The sequence below is a fragment of the Giraffa tippelskirchi genome, chromosome 9, assembly GCF_054371585.1.
Source record: "Giraffa tippelskirchi isolate mGirTip1 chromosome 9, T2T-mGirTip1v1.2.pri, whole genome shotgun sequence".
Taxonomy (NCBI): domain Eukaryota; kingdom Metazoa; phylum Chordata; class Mammalia; order Artiodactyla; family Giraffidae; genus Giraffa; species Giraffa tippelskirchi.
In genome coordinates this window covers 147,361,857-147,379,303 of record NC_137283.1, presented here as the reverse complement: position 1 = coordinate 147,379,303, position 17,447 = coordinate 147,361,857, and the positions used below count along the sequence as shown (strand labels likewise).

At 38.6% G+C, this 17,447-nt stretch overlaps 1 protein-coding gene and 1 long non-coding RNA gene across 9 annotated transcripts in view; one reads left to right on the top strand and one right to left on the bottom strand.

The window, feature by feature from the left end:
• Positions 1 to 17,447, bottom strand: part of ADGB (androglobin) — a 176,823-nt gene that overhangs the window by 5,066 nt on the left and 154,310 nt on the right. For 6 of the 8 annotated variants that reach the window (XM_081529898.1, XM_081529897.1, XM_081529901.1 and 3 more), the window contains 3 exons: positions 12,107 to 12,197; positions 11,230 to 11,413; positions 9,161 to 9,605 (listed from right to left, as the gene is read on the bottom strand). In XM_081529898.1, coding sequence (XP_081386024.1) covers positions 9,420 to 9,605; positions 11,230 to 11,413; positions 12,107 to 12,197 — 461 coding nt within the window. In that variant the 3' untranslated portion in view covers positions 9,161 to 9,419. Of the gene's footprint in view, positions 1 to 9,160; positions 9,606 to 11,229; positions 11,414 to 12,106; positions 12,198 to 17,447 lie in introns of those variants that run through there. The other 2 variants (XM_081529900.1, XM_081529904.1) reach the window with 1 other exon arrangement.
• The window catches only part of LOC145521378 (uncharacterized), a 49,384-nt gene that overhangs the window by 22,473 nt on the left and 9,464 nt on the right, over positions 1 to 17,447 (top strand). The gene's annotated exons all lie outside the window — the stretch shown is intronic.

Genomic DNA, 17,447 nt, shown 5'->3' with positions numbered 1-17,447 from the left:
GTGGGTTGCCATTCCCTTCTCCAGGGAATCTTCCTGACTAAGGGATCTAATCCGGGTCTCCTGAATTGCAGGCAGATTCTTTACCATCTGAGCCACCAGGGAAGACTTCTTTGTTGTGTGGGGAGAAGAACTATGGCCTTGCTTCTGTGTTCTTCCTGCAATCCTGGCATCCCAAACCAGCTCACTCTCTTACAGTACTCCAGAAGTCTCCTTTGGTTGTCTCTGCCATCATTTCCAGATTTTATAGGTCTGCTTAGTGGGGAAGACGAAGGATAAGGCTGTAAGTCAGTGTCTATCAAATAGATATTTTAAAAAGCAAATAGATAAATAACTGCTTATTTAAATAAAAAAAGATACTGGTGTGTCAAGGGCAACATTTGAAGCTTTATGCAGAATTAAATAGACATTTCAGAGTCTTGAAAACATGTGCCTTATCCCCAACCAACCAATGTTCTTGTGCTTTATTAAAATGCTCAAACTTTTATTCTTTTCTCTTTTTCCTTTGACAAAAATAGAGTCTGGGCTAAATTCCAATTTGAATAAGTATACTGATCTTCCAAATTCCCCTGGCAGTGTAAATCACATGCAGTTTTCTTCGTGTTCTGTCTTTAACTAGTGAAACAAGACGGCTGTGCACATTGAGATAGATGCCGAGTTCTACTGAGAGCTGCCTGGAGATGAAACACCTTTTAATTAATTATCCCACCAGATTTGCAATAACACCAAAGCCCACCAAGCTGCATATTTGAACCAGCACTCTTTCTCTCAAATTGTTCTTGCCATTGTTTTTGAACCTGATTAATGCTTTTATGAAAATAAAGAGATCTGTTTGCTGAAAAAAAATCATGTTGACATTTTCAAGTGCAACATTTGGATGAGTGTATTAGCTCCTGCCAATGAATCTGTACACGATCCGGTTCTTTTCCCTCCCATGTGATAATTCTACTGCAGGAAGAATCTCCACTGCTACCTCTCAATTGAACATCTTCCAGTTAAATCTCTTTGCTCTTACTTCCTTCTTTAATGACAGCTCTGATGTCATATAGTATTTTGTATTAGATGTCATTCTCTTTTTCTTTTTTTTGAAAGACATAATCTTAAAAACTTAGGATTGGAAAAGGTTAAAAATTCACAAGATGTCCAACTTAAATATTTATAAGGAAGATACATTTAAACTAAACAATTTACACTATATTTAAGAACCTCCAGAGAAGAAACTTTCATGACAGCTAGTGCAGATACATTCTAATATTGAATAGCTTTGCTTCCAAATGAATGTCTCCAAGTTGACTAGATATAAGTTCAGTTCAGTTCAGTCGCTCAGTTGTGTCCGACTCTTTGAGACCCCGTGAATCGCAGCACGCCAGGCCTCCCTGTCCATCACCAACTCCCGGAGGCTACCCAAACCCGTGTCCATCCAGTCGGTGATGCCATCCAGCCATCTCATCCTCTGTCATCCCTTTCTCCTCCTGCCCCCAATCCTTCCCAGGATTAGGGTATTTTCCAATGAGTCAACTCTTCGCATCAGGTGGCCAAAGTATTGGAATTTCAGCTTCAACATCAGTCCTTCCAATGAACACCCAGGACTGATCTCCTTTAGGATGGACTGGTTAGAACTTCTTGCAGTCCAGGGACTCTCAAGAGTCTTCTCCACCACCACAGTTCAAAAGCATCAATTCTTCGGTGCTCAGCTTTCTTCACCATCCAACTCTCACATCCATACATGACTACAGGAAAAATCACAGCCTTGACTAGATGGACCTTTGTTGGCAAAGTAATGTCTCTGCTTTTAAATATGCTATCTAGGTTGGTCATAACTTTCCTTCCAAGGAGTAAGTGTCTTTTAATTTCATGGCTTCAGTCACCATCTGCAGTGATTTTGGAGCCCCCCAAAATAAAGTCTGACACTGTTTCCACTGTTTCCCCATCTATTTCCCATGAAGTAATGGGACCAGATGCCATGATCTTAGTTTTATGAATGTTGAGCTTAAAGCCATTCTTTAAAGAAAAAATAATTTGCACTAAAAGAAAATATTTAATTATGCTACTATCCCTTATGCTAGTTGAAAACTGCAAATAAATTTCTAGAGCAGTAGTTGTAAGAATTTTATGAGATATAGGCATCTTTAATAATCTGATGAAAGCTGTAGATTTCATCTAAGGAAAATACATATAATTACAAGAGGCTCAGGAGTCACCTAAAGCCCATCCAAAGTCCCCAGGCTAAAGAACCTTTACTCTGGAATGTAAGTCATTGTTTTTTAAAAACTTCTAAAGTGTATCTTCTAAAATTCAGAATCCAACTAATTCAGAGAGTAGAACCCCAAATGAGCTTTAAGTGTATGAGTTATGGTCCTTTGGTTATGTATAAAAGAAACAAACTCTGGTTAACTTAAGCAGAAAATCATTGGAGAGATATTTGAACAGCTCATAGATCTGAAGAAAAACCCAGACCAGAAAAGATACCAAGTGAAGTAACACATACTAATATAATGGACAGTCCTTTGAGATGCGCATGACTCAGCTTTAGCTCTTTTATTGATGCTAACACACACATGCGCGCACACACACAAACACCAATAGAGGAGATTTGGGGCAGGCAAGAACAAGAAATTAAATGTACATTATAGTATCCTCAGGCTCCTAGGAAGATAAGAATGGAAACTATTGCTATCTCTTATTTTAACTGCCTTTTCTATTTTTATTATGGCCACAATTATTCTAGTCTCATTAACTTATACCTACTTACAAATTATCTATAGGAACTTTGAGGAACCAGGATACAAACACTGGTCAGTTTCCAAGAAGGACATACTTTCAAACAGCTACTTCAGATATAGCCAAAGAGTATAGTAGACAAGAAGAGATTCAGGGACCTTGCAGCTCAAATGAACAAATAGGTCTTCCCAAAGTGCAAAATCAGACTTGATCAAGGATCTTCTGCACTGTTTGGTGGAGGCTTCACAAGTCTACCCAGCAGAATTTCAGAGTTGCTATGATACAGTGATGGGTGTGTCTCCCATCCTTGCCCTTTCATTCACTGTTTATTCTGTGATTCACACTTGTATCTCCTTGTATGTTGGAGTTGTCAACTACAAATTGACACTTGCCAAGAGCACTGCCAGGTGGCACTACTGGTAAAGAACCCACCTGCCAATGTAGAGACATGAGATGCGGGTTCGATCTCTGTGTCGGAAGATCCCCTGGAGGAGGAAATGGGAACCCACTCCAGTATTCTTGCCTGGAGAATCCCATGGACAGAGGATCCTGGCAGGCTACAGTCCATAGGGTCACACAGAGCTGGACGTCACTGAAGTGACTTAACACAACCAAGAGTTCTGTCTCTTTGGAGCAGTCTCTCATAGCTATCCGAGGTGCTATCTCCTGGGCTACAGTCCTCATTTTGCCCCAAATAAAACTTGATTCACAGCTCTCAAGTTGTGCATCTTTTTTAGTTGACAGAGTTGTGTGAGGGAAAGGGCCAAAAATCAAATAAAGGGATGCTCTTCTAGCCAAAGTCATCAGTAAAAGGTATATGCTGTCATCAGATTGGAATGTTCTCATTTCAGTTGCATGGATCTGAGCTCTCTGGTTGCTTTAATGATATATAATTTAAGATCCTATCTGGAGAATGAAGCTGTCTCAACTAGACTATGATACATGTCTCCTGTGAATGTTGTAAAATACCATTGTTGACAACCTGCCATCTGGTGTTATCACAGTCTCTTAGTGGTGTAAATCCTTTTTTAAAGCTCTGTAGATTGTATTTTTCAATATTTTCACTTGAAGGCCAATACATTTTTGAAAATGATCATAAGCATTTATATAAGCCTATATTCACATCAGCTTAATAACCCAGATAATGCAAATCTATTCGATATCATTTACTGAGAGCCTACTCTGTGCAGTTCTGTGCTATAAACTGTGGATAATTAAGATGCATAAGATATGACAATTTTAATGAGGCCCTGACACTCGAGGAGACTATAAACCATTACACAACAGAGAAAAAATCTTCATACAATGCATTATAAATTATTCTAATGTGACAAACTAGTAAAATAGTAATGAGACAGCTGAAGAGATGAAGTTCATCAGCCAGACTGGAAGTATCCAGGGTACTGAAGGGCCAGGATTATTGAAATGTGTGGATGATAGATGAGCTTCTCATGAAGAATTTTCACTTCCCTTCAGGAAATTTTTAAATCATTTCTGTAAACCACACATGAAACTCTTTGATTTTCTCCTGCTTTCTTGTTCTTTGCCTTTATGAAACTAGACATGACTAAAATGTTGATAAATGGAAAAAGAAGAGTAAATAGAAGTCTGAATGAATCATAAATTGGAAAGTGTCTTTAGATTTCAAGTTGACTATTCTAAAAACTATTTTCATAGAGTGTTACTTTAAAAATTTGATGACTTCAAATGATTTGCTGTGGAAATGAAGGTCCTTATACAAACTTAAACATTATTTGCCAAAGGTTGTTTTCCACACATCCTAATGTAAAAATATGCAGACTTTGGGCACATGCTACTTCAGAAGCAACTGAGTTAAAAGTTAGCTGAGTTCATGGAGAAATACATGAAAACTTCAAAGGTCCTTGAAAGAAAAATATATAATCATGATTTTGTATTAATCAATGGAATAGTCTTTGATGAAGTTATATTTAATATAATTTTGGCCATTTGCACAAGTTTGAGCTAATCTACTTGGTGAAAAAAGCATGTAAAATATTTTTCAAATCCATAAAATAGTATAAATATGTTAACTAACTTAGCCCAATTTCACCCATGAGCTACAATCATGACATATGTTAGTTAACCTTTTAAAGATTAACTGATAAGTCTTTAGTGAGTGAAAATTGCTCAGTTGCATTGAACTCTTTGCGACCCCATGGACTGTATAGTCCATGGAATTCTCCAGGCCAGAACACTGGAGTGGGTAGCCTTTCCCTTCTCCAGGGGATCTTCTGAATCCAGGGAGTGAACCTAGGTCTCCCATATTGCAGGCGGATTCTTTACCAGCTGAGCAGAAGGGAAGCCCAAGAATACTGGAGTGGGTAGCCTATCCCTTCTCTAGAGGATCTTTCCCAACCCAGGAATCGAACTGTGGTCTCCTGCATTGCAGGCAGATTCTCTACCAACTGAGCTATCAGGGAAGGCCATAAATATTTATTTATTTGTCTGTGGGTCTTTAATTGCAGTATCCAGGATCTAGTTCCCTGACCAGGGATGGAATCCGGTCCTTCTGCACTAGGAATTCAGAGTCTTAGCCACTGGACCATCAGGGAAGTCCTGGACCACCAGGGAAGTCTTTACTATGTAACATATTAATTTGAGGGCTTCCCTGGTGGCTCAATTGGTCAAGAATCCACCTGCAATGCGGGAGAACTGAGTTTGACCCCTGGACTAGGAAGATCCCCTTTCCTGTGGCTCAGGCGGTAAAGAATCTGCCTGCAGTGTGAGAGATTTGGGTTCATTCCCTGTGTCTGGAAGATAACCTAGAGAAGGGAATGGAAACCCAGTCCAGTATTCTTGCTTGGAGAATACAATGGCCAGAGTAGCCTGTCAGGCTACAGTCCAAGGAACACAAAGAGTAGGACACAACTGAGCGACTAACACTTACTTACATTAATTTGACATAGTTTTCACTAAAGCAAACATCATTTTTTATGAGTTCTTTTGTGTCTAAATATATCAACCACCTACAGTGAAAGAAAGAGACAACCATATGCTATCTGAATTGGTGATTCTGAATCAATAGTTTGATAAACATTGAAAATAAAGATGATCATTATATTATATACCAGATAGGAAAGTGATTTACAGGTTAGTGAATTTTTATAATTTACAAAGTGTATTAGAAGTGTTGAGCTTATTTGAATAAAGTTAGAATTGTTTCAAGTTACAGGTTGAATATATGTATCTATGTGTATATATATATATATACACACACACATACCATAGATATATATAGTAGAGTGATTATACTGGTTCATTTCAAAACAAATACCACTCATGTGGTGATGCTGCCATCTGTGCTCATACCAAAAACCAAGATATTAGCCTTAAGTTCCAGGCACTTGTAAAACCTTCAATATGTAATGAAGCTCTTACAAGAAAACACACCTGTGGTTAGAAACTATTTTATCTAAATTAAGATGAATAAAATCTGTTTTATAATTGAGTAGACAAAAAATACAGTGAATGGAGGCTCAATCGGTAAAGAATTAGTCTGTAATGTGGGAGACCTGGGTCCGATCCCTGGGTCGGGAAGATCCCTTGGAGAAGGGAATGGCAACCCATTCCAGTATTCTTGCCTGGAGAATCCCATGGACAGAGGAGCCTGGTGGGCTACAGGTCATGGGGTAGCAAGAGTCAGACATGATGTAGCGACTAAACCACACAACCACCACAGACAAAAAAATATTATAATAACCTTTTTGAAATAAAGTTCTTTCATGATGTTAATTTCAGAAATGTTCTGTAAAGGTCTTTGAAGTTTTTCATTAGGCTGGTATAAATAATCACACCCAGGATATGGTCCAAGCTAGGGGTTAAGTGTGGTATCACAATGTTTCTCCTTTGAGGTAAAGTTCATTACTGCCTGGCTTTTCCTGCCACATCTCCCCCTCTTTTTCCTTTTTCAAGAGTCAGTGGAGGCAAGGATTTCTTTTGAATGAAAAGACGCAAGGTAAGTATCAGTTACCATATCAAAATATATGCAGCATTTCACATGCAGAATATATCTTATATGTGCAAATAGTTTATATTAACAGGGAGCTTGAGACTAGAGATCAATGTTTTATTGTTTTGGAAACTTGATTTCTAGAAGCCAGTTAAAAGTTTTTTGAAGTTAGCAATTTTCTGATCCACTTAAATGAAGGCTATCTTTTGTTACATTTCAAAAAACACTTTAGTTGACACTTTGATTTTGCAAATGGAAAAATTACAATTTTATTTTTCAGTGGAGGTGTCGGAGTCACTGAGGAGTTAAATTGCTTTTTTTTTTTTGTAGTTAGGAGACATGGATTCTAGTTTATTTATTTATTTATTTTTTTTTTAATTTTTACATTTTTTTTTTTATAAATTTATTTATTTTAGTTGGGGGCTAATTACTTTACAATATTGTAGTAGTTTTTGCCATACATTGACATGAATCAGCAATGGGTTTACATGTGTTTCCCTTCCTGGACCCCCCTTCCCACCTCCCTCCCCATCCCATCCCTCTGGGTCATCCCATTGCCCCAGCCCTGAGCATTTGCTTTTGTAATGATGTTTCATTATCACCTGAATTGCACCCTGGGGATTATAACCATTGACTCAGAGTTGAACCTTGAGGGTAATAACTATAGACTCAGAGGCAGGCCTATGCCTGCTGAAGAGGAAAACAAAAGCTGTCTTTTCTGCTTTTACAAGAGACCCTGAGAAAGGAGGAGTTTGTTGACCTTGAAGTACTTGGTGGGGGGTGGGTAGGTTGTAAAGAGGCAGAGTGTAGGAAACTGCTGCTGCTACTGCTGCTAAGTCACTTCACTCCTGTCTGACTCTGTGCAACCCCATAGACGGCAGCCCACCAGGCTCCCCCGTCTCTGAGATTCTCCAGGCAAGAACACTGGAGTGGGTTGCCATTTCCTTCTCCAATGCATGAAAGTGAAAAGTGAAAGGGAAGTTGCTCAGTTGTGTCGGACTCCTAGCGACCCCATGGACTGCAGCCTCCCAGGCTCCTCTGTCCATGGGATTTTCCAGGCAAGAGTACTGGAGTGGGTTGCCATGTCCTCCTCCAAGCGATCTTCCCAACCCAGGGATCGAACCCAGATCTCCTGCATTGCAGGTGGATTCTTTATGGTCTGAGTCACCAGGGAAGGCCATACTATGGAATATTGCACAGCAATTAAAAAATAATACATTACTTTTGACTAGATTTTTTATTATATGGTGAGAAAAATCAAGATTTTTTAATGTATAATAAAATGTCAATTTATAAAACAAGCCACGATATAACATAAAATATTGATGTATAATTATAGGAGATAAGTCAAAAATATGGTAATATCCACACTAGATTGTTCCCATGGATTATTTGGGAGGGAAGATTGGTAGATCATAGGGCTGTAAATGGAAGGGTAGGCAAAGTGTAATAGAGAAAACATGCATGTATTTGCATACTTAATTAAGTAAATTTACAATATATTTGTATAAAGAATTACTTGTATATGGAATTATATGTATTCTGTATACATATACATATATATATAAAGAATTACATTTTTAATAATACTTAAATGAAAAAATAAAACCATCTGTTGAGGTGGAAGGGCTTCCTTGGTGGCTCAGAAGTAAAGAACCTGCCCGTAATGCAGGAGACCCAGGTTCAATCCCTAGGTCAGGAAGATCCCCTGGAGAAGGAAATGCAACCCACTCCAGTATTCTTGCCTGGGAAATCCCATGGACAGAGGAGCCTGGCGAGCTACTGTCCATGGGACCGCAAAGAGTTGGAAACGACTGAGCAATTGAGCAGACAGGCGCTGAAGTGGAACAGTTTTGACTGGTTCAAAAATACTGTGGGAGTTTTCATCACAGAAAGTCATGAACTGGAAATGTGTATTCGGGAAAGTCAGTTTGTATGATGTGTCTCAGTTAAGGCATTCACTGTTTTTTGGAAACTAGCATACAAGAACATGTTCTGTGTTACAAACTCTGCAATGCTGGTACACAGAACAAGAGATGTGTGTGATCACATTCTCTATGCCTGGGTTCCTCTGACTCATTAAGTGTCCAAACCCTTAACAGTTTGAGTGTGTGCTTAACCCACAAGTGTTCTTGTCCAATGAAGGAGGTTTGTTGACGTTCTGCTTTGAAAGATTTTTAAAAAGGTACAAGTCTGAAGCAAATAGTTTTATTAAAACAGTTTCTTTTGAAGTTTCATTTATTTGGTGAGTTTCTTTCTTTCTTCCTTTTTTGAGTGTGCTTTTTCATGCTTGCATCTAGACTCATATAGTGTCATCTCTATCCTATTCAGTGATTTCAAAGCATATTTTAAAAAAATATTCTATTTGAAAGTCTTTAAAGTTACAGAAAAACAACAGCCATTTTTCTCACTGTTGAATTTTTCAAAGGGATTACGAGCCTATTCTAGAACTAACTCAGAATGAAGCAATTCAGAGTGAGACACATAACACTTTATTACATTCCAAATATTTTGAGACTATTTTTTATTGAAATTAGAAAATTTTAAACTCAAATAGTAGCTTTCTGGGAAAAACCAACAAATTAACATCAAAACACGGAAACTACTTCTAAGGTGGGAAAATTACTTTTCATTTGACCTAACCTCTTATTTTTATCAACCGGCAAAGTTAAAGATAATGAAAAATAGGTTTTTCTTCTCCGGAAGAAAGGTGGTGTTGGGCATGTCCTGGTCACTTTTTCTTCTCTTTCTTTTTTTTGTGTGTGTCGGGAGCTGGGACCTTCTTTTCCGGCTCCACTCGGTTTGCGGCTTCCTCTGCAGCCCGAGCCTCCAGCCTTAGGCGCTCAGCTTCCAGTAATTTGTTCCTATATTCTTCCCGGATGTTAAAGATCTTCTGCCGGGCTTCGTCTAAGGAGTCCTATTCCGAAAGGAAACGACAAAAACAAAAACAGCACCCAAGTACCTAAGATCCACGGGTAGAGCCTTATTAAGTTTCCAGAAAAAACAAACTACACTCCCTTTCCTCATGCCAATAGAGTCATGTAGGAAATTACTGAAGGAAGATGAAAGTTAGGGTATGATCTCAAATGTTCACTAATGAATAAAACATGAGATAACAAAGGGCACGTGAGGTTTTACACAATGGTAAATAAAAGCATGAGTTGGAGAAAAATAAAGAGAAAGGTGAAGAAAGGAAGAGACAGATTTTGACAAAGCAACTACCTGCTTTAAATGAGTTCAGATATAATCTGTATAAAATATTCAGCCCGGCGTGTTTCTCACAGTAACTGTGCTCAGTAGATGACTAGTTCCCCACACATACTCTAGCCCTAACAAAATGTCTGAGCTGTACTTGGGGAACTTCCAAATAATACCACTCCTCTTCTTCCTCTCTCTTTACCTTCACTTCTTAAGGTGGATGGTGCCACCACTTTCTGAGCTTTTGAGAGATTCTGTGGAGCAAATTGGGTTGACACTTTTTTTGTTGCTGTTGTTTGTTTTTTCTTTTAATTTATTTTTTAATTGGAGGAAAATTACTTGATAATGTTGTGTTGGTTTCTGCCTTACAACACAAATCAACCATAATTATACATATACCTCCTCCCTTCTGAGTCTTCTTCCACTCCCCTCCCCTCATCCTGCTCCTCTAGGTCGTCACAAACCGCCAGGCTGGGCTCCCTGTGTTACAGAGCAACTTCTCACCAGCTATCTATTTTACGCATGGCAGGAGAAGGAAGTGGCAACACACTCCAGTATTCTTGCCTGGGAAATCCCGTGGACAGACGAGCCTGGTGGGCTGCTGTCCATGGGGTCGCACAGAGTCAGACATGGCTGAAGCAACTTAGCATGCATGCATGCATTGGAGAAGGAAATGGCAACCCACTCCAGTATTCTTGTCTGGAGAATCCCAGGGACAGAGGAGCCTGGTGGGCTGCTGTCTATGGGATCGCACAGAGTTGGACTCGACTTAGCAGCAACAGCAGCAGTGTATATATGTTGACATTACTTTCTCCATTCCTCCCACTCTCTCCTTCCCCCAACGTGTCCACAAGTCCATTCTCTGTATCTGCGTCTGCGTTCCTTCCCTGCAAATATGTTCACTGATACCATTTTTCTAGATTCCAGATATATATGTGTTACTATATGATACTCATCTTTCTCTTTCTGACCTCCTTCACTCTGTATGACAGGCTCTAGGTTCACTCTTAAGAGTTTTTGTACTGCTGGCTTAGGATTTGGCTGCCTCAAATCTGTTAAGGCCATCTTCCTCCAGCTGCTTTCCAAATTCACAGATGTTTTGCTATTGTGTCCTCTCCCATTCTTCCCATTTTGTGAGTAAATTTCTAGTACTGTATTTAAAAGGGATTTCAGGGAGTGAGTAAATTAGATGTATAATTAATTTGCCAATTTTCTGAGAAGTTCGGAATGAAAGATTTTCAAGACTTCTTTCTACCTAGTTAAAATGTGAGTCTCTGATATCTTTTTAATATTACAAAAGAATCTATCAACTGTGATCCAAGTGTATGCCCTTGTACACTCACCCGCATTTCTCCATACATTTCCAGCACTTTTTCTTTCACTTTAACCCTTTCTTCTTGCTTGATATCACGAATGCTAAGGAGTCTGTTCCGATACTGTCGAAACTGGTGGACCTCCTCTGCCTTTTGCATTGCCTGTTGCTGATTTAGCTCATCTGTTTGCAGCAGAGGCTCAATATTTGTTTTTCTTGATATAAAAACATCAAAAGAGAAACATAAGTCATTTGATAACTCTGAAATGACCTTCAGCACTAAAATAATTTAAAATCTTATCAACAGAGTAGTGATCTGAATCAAATCAAATATAAGAAACAGAAAGAATAAACCACTATTTTTACATGGACTCGGCTCCATTTATTAAATCACTAACATTTTAGAAAATCATTTTAGAAAAATACATTAGATGTACTATTTGAAGAGGTGTTTGTGGAATTGGTATTTGAAACTATGAGAATATTTTGTAGGTTTGTTCTTTTTAATTTATAAGCTAGCTTTGAAAGTGTTTAGAAATGTACTTCATAAAACTTATAATTGTGCTTGTATAATTACCTCTATTAATCCTATTGTTTGGTTCCTAAGAAAATTCAATCTAATTGAATAACAGCAGCATGTATGATGGGGTTTTTCCATAGCTCAACTCACCTTAACCAGGCTACAAATTAAGTCCTTACAGAAAATATTTAAGTGCTTCTATAACTGACTTAATAAAACATTTGCTAAATTTAACATATAAGCTATATATTTCAAAAAATTTGAATGCACTGAAAATATATTAAGCATTTAATTTCAAATTTTCAGTTGTTTAGCAACTGCCAATTGACAATATGTTCAAAATTCTATGACCACAGATGTCTACGTTAATCATGTTATTAAAACTTACCGTATATATTGATTTACATCTACACATTCTAATTTCTTTCGAATAAGCTGTGGAGACATTTCCAAAATTGTTGGGGATCGTGAACGAGGCCCTATTTAAAAAAAAAAAAAGTCCTAGGCTTTCAAGAAGGAATCAACAATGACTAAGTAAATAAAGTATATCTTATTTAAATTGAAATATGTTGGGCTTGCCACGTTTAATGTGATTTAATGATTTATTGAAATATAATTATGCTTTATGCTTATCCTCTAGCTGGTGTTACTATACTTGTAGTTAAATGGTGATAACAAAATTAATGTAGAAAAAAGTGAATATGCTCTATAAAAAGAGTTACAAAATCACTCTATTTTAATTAAATGAAAGCAGAGATCAAAGAAAGCCATACTATGTTACAAAATTTCATTATAAGAAAGTTAAATAATCTAATATTTAAAGAGTTTGATCTATCCTTGCAAGCTATACTAAGCATTATAGGGGTGGAATATAAAAATGTTTTTAAGACAGTAGCCAGGAAACTGAAACAACTGAAATGTCCAATGACAGATGAATGAATAAAGATGATGTGGTATATATATATATATATGTATATATATATATATACAATGGAATATTACTCAGCCATAAAAGGAACATAATTGGTTCATTTGCAGAGATGTGGATGGACCTAGAGTCTGTCATATAGAGTGAAGTAAGTCAGAAAGAGAAAAATATCATTTATTAATGCATATACACAGAATCTAGAAAAATGGTACAGATGAACCTATTTCCAGAGCAGAAATAAAGATGCAGACATAGAGAATGGACATGTGGACACAGATGGGTAAGGGGAGGGTGGAATGAATTGGGAGATTAGGATTGACATATATCCACTACCATGTGTAAAATAGGCAGTTAGTGGCAACCTGATGTATAGCACAGGGGGCTTAGCTTGGTGCTCTGTGATAATCTAGAGGGGTGGGATGGAGGGTGGGAGGGAGGTACAGGAGGGAGAGAATACATATATAAATATTATAAACATATAGCTGATTCACTTCTTTGGATGAGTGGGAATGCTTTGGGCTATAAGTCTCAATATACTAAGAGAGCACTTCTCCTTAAATTGACCCATAAATTCAGTGTAATTTCTATCAAAATCTTAGTAGATATTTTACAAAAGATGACAAGCAGACCTCAAAACTTATATGAAAATGGAAATACCAATAATAACCAAAATAATTTTGATAAAGATTAAGGGGAAGGATTTCAACTTCATGATTTCAGAATTTATTGTGAAGCTAACAATAATCAAAACATTATGACTTGACAGCTTTTTAAAAATTTAACCATAATTTTTGATCCCTATTTGTATAAAATATCCAGGAATGGCAAATCTATATAGACAAAAAGACTGAGGCTGGTGGTGGGAATGCAGAGTGACGTTGAGAGGGCACAAAAGAATTTATTTGGATAAAAGGAATATTTTGAAACAATATTTTGCTACTGGTGGCACAACTCTGTAAACTACTAAAAAGTATTGAATTATACCTTCAAAATTGGTAATTTGAAGGTATGTAAATTACACTTCAGTATTTTTTTAAAAGAGATTAAATGGTCTGGAAAGGCTGAATGGTTAATATCTTAGTCTCTAAAGTTTTTTTCTTGAATCTATTCTTGTGGGTTCATATGAGTCTGTGGGGGTTCAAAAAAAGTTACTTTTGATTTTCAGTGTTCACTTGTTATACATTACCTAATCTACTGGACTAAAAGATACTGGGTCTTTTTTGTTTTTCTTTGAGAATAATTGCTTTACAATGTTGTGTTAGTTTCTGCTGTACAACAAAGTGAATCAGCTATATGTTTATAATATTTATATAGGTATTCTCTTCCTCCTGTACCTCCCTCTCACCCTCCATCCCACCCCTCTAGATTATCACAGAGCACCAAGCTAAGCCCCCTGTGCTATACATCAGGTTGCCACTAACTGCCTATTTTACACATGGTAGTGGATATATGTCAATCCTAATCTCCCAATTCATTCCACCCTCCCCTTACCCATCTGTGTCCACATGTCCATTCTCTATGTCTGCATCTTTATTTCTGCTCTGGAAATAGGTTCATCTGTACCATTTTTCTAGATTCCGTGTATATGCATTAATAAATGATATTTGTTTTTCTCTTTCTGACTTACTTCACTCTATATGACAGACTCTAGGTCCATCCACATCTCTGCAAATGGCCTAATTATGTTCCTTTTATGGATGAGTAATATTCCATTGTATATATGTATATATATATACCACATCATCTTTATTCATTCATCTGTCATTGGACATTTCAGTTGTTTCTGTTTCCTGGCTATCATTTAAAAATATTTTTATATTCCACCCTCATAGTGCTTAGTATAGCTTGAGCAGATAGATCAAGTACAAGGATAGCTACCCCTACCCCCCAAAAAAGAAATTACACTGAATTTATGGGTCAATTTAGGGAGAATTGCTATCTTAGTAGGAGAAGGCAATGGCACCCCACTCCAGTACTCTTGCGACTTAGCAGCAGCAGCAGCAGCTATCTTAGTATATTGAGTCTTCTAGCCCAAAGAATTCCCACCTTCTATCCCACCCCAAAAAAAGATATCTCAGGTCTAAAGGCAAAGGAGAAGCCCCAGCGAGTTGGTAGAAGGGGCAAAATCATGTTTAGAATCAAACCCCATACCCACCAGAGACGCCAGAGGGCTCAAACAAAACCTTGTGCGCACCAGGATCCCGAGACCCCAAAGAGACTGAGCTAGACCTGAGTTTGAGTCCCCTGCATAGGTACAGGTCAGCAGTGGCCTATCAAAGGGGCAGGGGCTCTGGGTGCAGCTACCTGGTCACACAGCCTGTGGCATAAGCCCGCTTGGAGGAGGTCGCCATTAACTCCACCATAGAGCTGCTGAGCAGACAACCCACAAACTGCAGAACAATTATATCAGAGAAATTCTCGCATTGTTAAGAAAGTTCTAGGGCCCACAACAGATTCCCCAAACTAGGGATCTGGCAAAGGAACTGAGAACCCCCAGGGAATTTGATTTTGGAGGCCAGTGGGATTTGATTACAGAACTTACAGAGAACTGGGGAAACAGACTATTGGAGGCCACAAACAAAACCCTGCATGCGTCAGGACCCAGGAGAAAGGAGCACTGACCCCACAGGAGACTGGCCCAGACTTGCCTGTGAGTGTCCAGGGGTCTCCGGCAGAGACATGAGCTGGCAGTGGCCTGCTGCAGGCTCGGGGGCATTGAGTGTGGCACTGCGTGCATGGGACCTTTTGAAGGAGGTCACCATTATCTTCATTACCCCCACCATAGCTTTGTCTCAGGTCAAACAGGGAGGAAACCCCACCCATCAACAGAAAATTGGGTTAAAGATTTAGAGTATGGCCCCCATCAGAAAGCTTCCATAAGCCTCTTATCCTTCTCCATCAGAGGGCAGACAGACTGAAAACCACAATCACAGAAAACTAACCAATCAGATCACATAGACCACAGCCTTGTCTAACTCAGTGAAACTATTAGCCATGTCATGTAGGGCACCCAAGACGGACAGGTCATGGTGGAGAGTTCTGACAGAATGTGGTCCACTGGAGAAGGGCATGGCAAACTACTACAGGATTCTTGCCTTGAGAATCCCATGAACAGTATGAAAAGGCAAAAAGATATGACACTGAAAGATGAACTCCCCAGGTCAGTAGGTGCCCAACATGCTGCTGGAGATCAGTAGAGAAATAACTCCAGAAAGAATGAAGAGACGGAGCCAAAGCAAAAACAACACCCAATTGTGGATGTGACTGGTGATGGAAGTAAAGTCCGATGCTATAAAGAGCAATATTGCATAGGAACCTGGAATGTTAGGTCCATGAATCAAGGCAAATTGGAACTGGTCAAATAGGAGATGGCAAGAGTGAACACTGACATTTTAGGAATCAGAGAACTAAAATGGACTGGAATGGGTGAATTTAACTCAGATGACCATTATATTGACTACTGTGGGCAAGAATCCCTTAGAAGAAATGGAATAGCCATAGTCAACAAAAGAGTCCAAAATTCAGTACTTGGATGCAATCTCAAAAATGACAGAATGATCTCTGTTCATTTCCAAGGCAAACCATTCAATATCACAGTAATCCAAGTCTATGCCCCTACCAGTAATACTGAAGAAGCTGAAGTTGAATGGTTCTGTGAAGACCTACAAGACCTTCTAGAACTAACACCCCAAATAGATGTCCTTTTCATTATAGGGGACTAGAATGCAAAAGTAGGAAGTCAAGAAACACCGGGAGTAACAGGCAAATTTGGCCTTGAGTACAGAAAGAAGCAGGGCAAAGGCCACTAGAGTTTTGCCAAGAGAATGCACTGGTCATAGCCAACACTCTCTTCCAACAACACAAGAGAAGACTCTACACATGGACATAACCAGATGGTCAATACTGAAATCAGATTGATTATATTCTTTGCAGCCAGCAATGGAGAAGCTCTATACAGTCAGCAAAAACAAAACTGGGAGCTGTCTGTGGCTCAGATCATGAACTCCTCATTGCAAAATTCAGACTTAAATTGAAGAAAGTGGGGAAAACCGCTAAACCATTCAGATATGACCTAAATCAAATCCCTTATGACTATACAGTGGAAATGAGAAATAGACTTAAGGGACTAGATCTGATAGACAGAGTGCCTGATGAACTATGGACAGAGGTTCATGACATTGTACAGGAGACAGGGATCAAGACCATCCCCAAGAAAAAGAAATGCAAAAAAGCAAAAAGGCTGTCTGAGGAGTCCTTACAACTAGCTGTGAAAAGAAGAGAAGTAAAAAACAAAGGAGAAAAGGAAAGATATTCCCATTTGAATGCAGAGTTTCAAAGAATAGCAAGGAGAGATAAGAAAGCCTTCCTCTGTGATCAATGCAAAGAAATAGAGGAAAACAATACAATGGGAAAGATTAGAGATCTCTTCAAGAAAATTAGAGATACCAAGGAACATTTCATGCAAAGATAGGCTCAATAAAGGACAGAAGTGGTATGGACCTGACAGAAGCAGAAGACGTTAAGAAGAGGTGGCAAGAATACACAGAAGAACTGTACAAAAAAGATCTTCACGACCCAGTTAATCACGATGGTGTGACATCCTGGAATGTGAAGTCAAGTGGGCCTTCAGAAGAATCACTACGAACAAAGCTAGTGGAGGTGATGGAATCCCAGTTGAGCTATTTCAAATCCTGAAAGATGATGCTGTGAAAATGCCACACTCAATATGTCAGCAGATTTGGAAAACTCAGCAGTGGCCACAGGACTGGAAAAGGTCAGTTTTCATTCCAATCACAAAGAA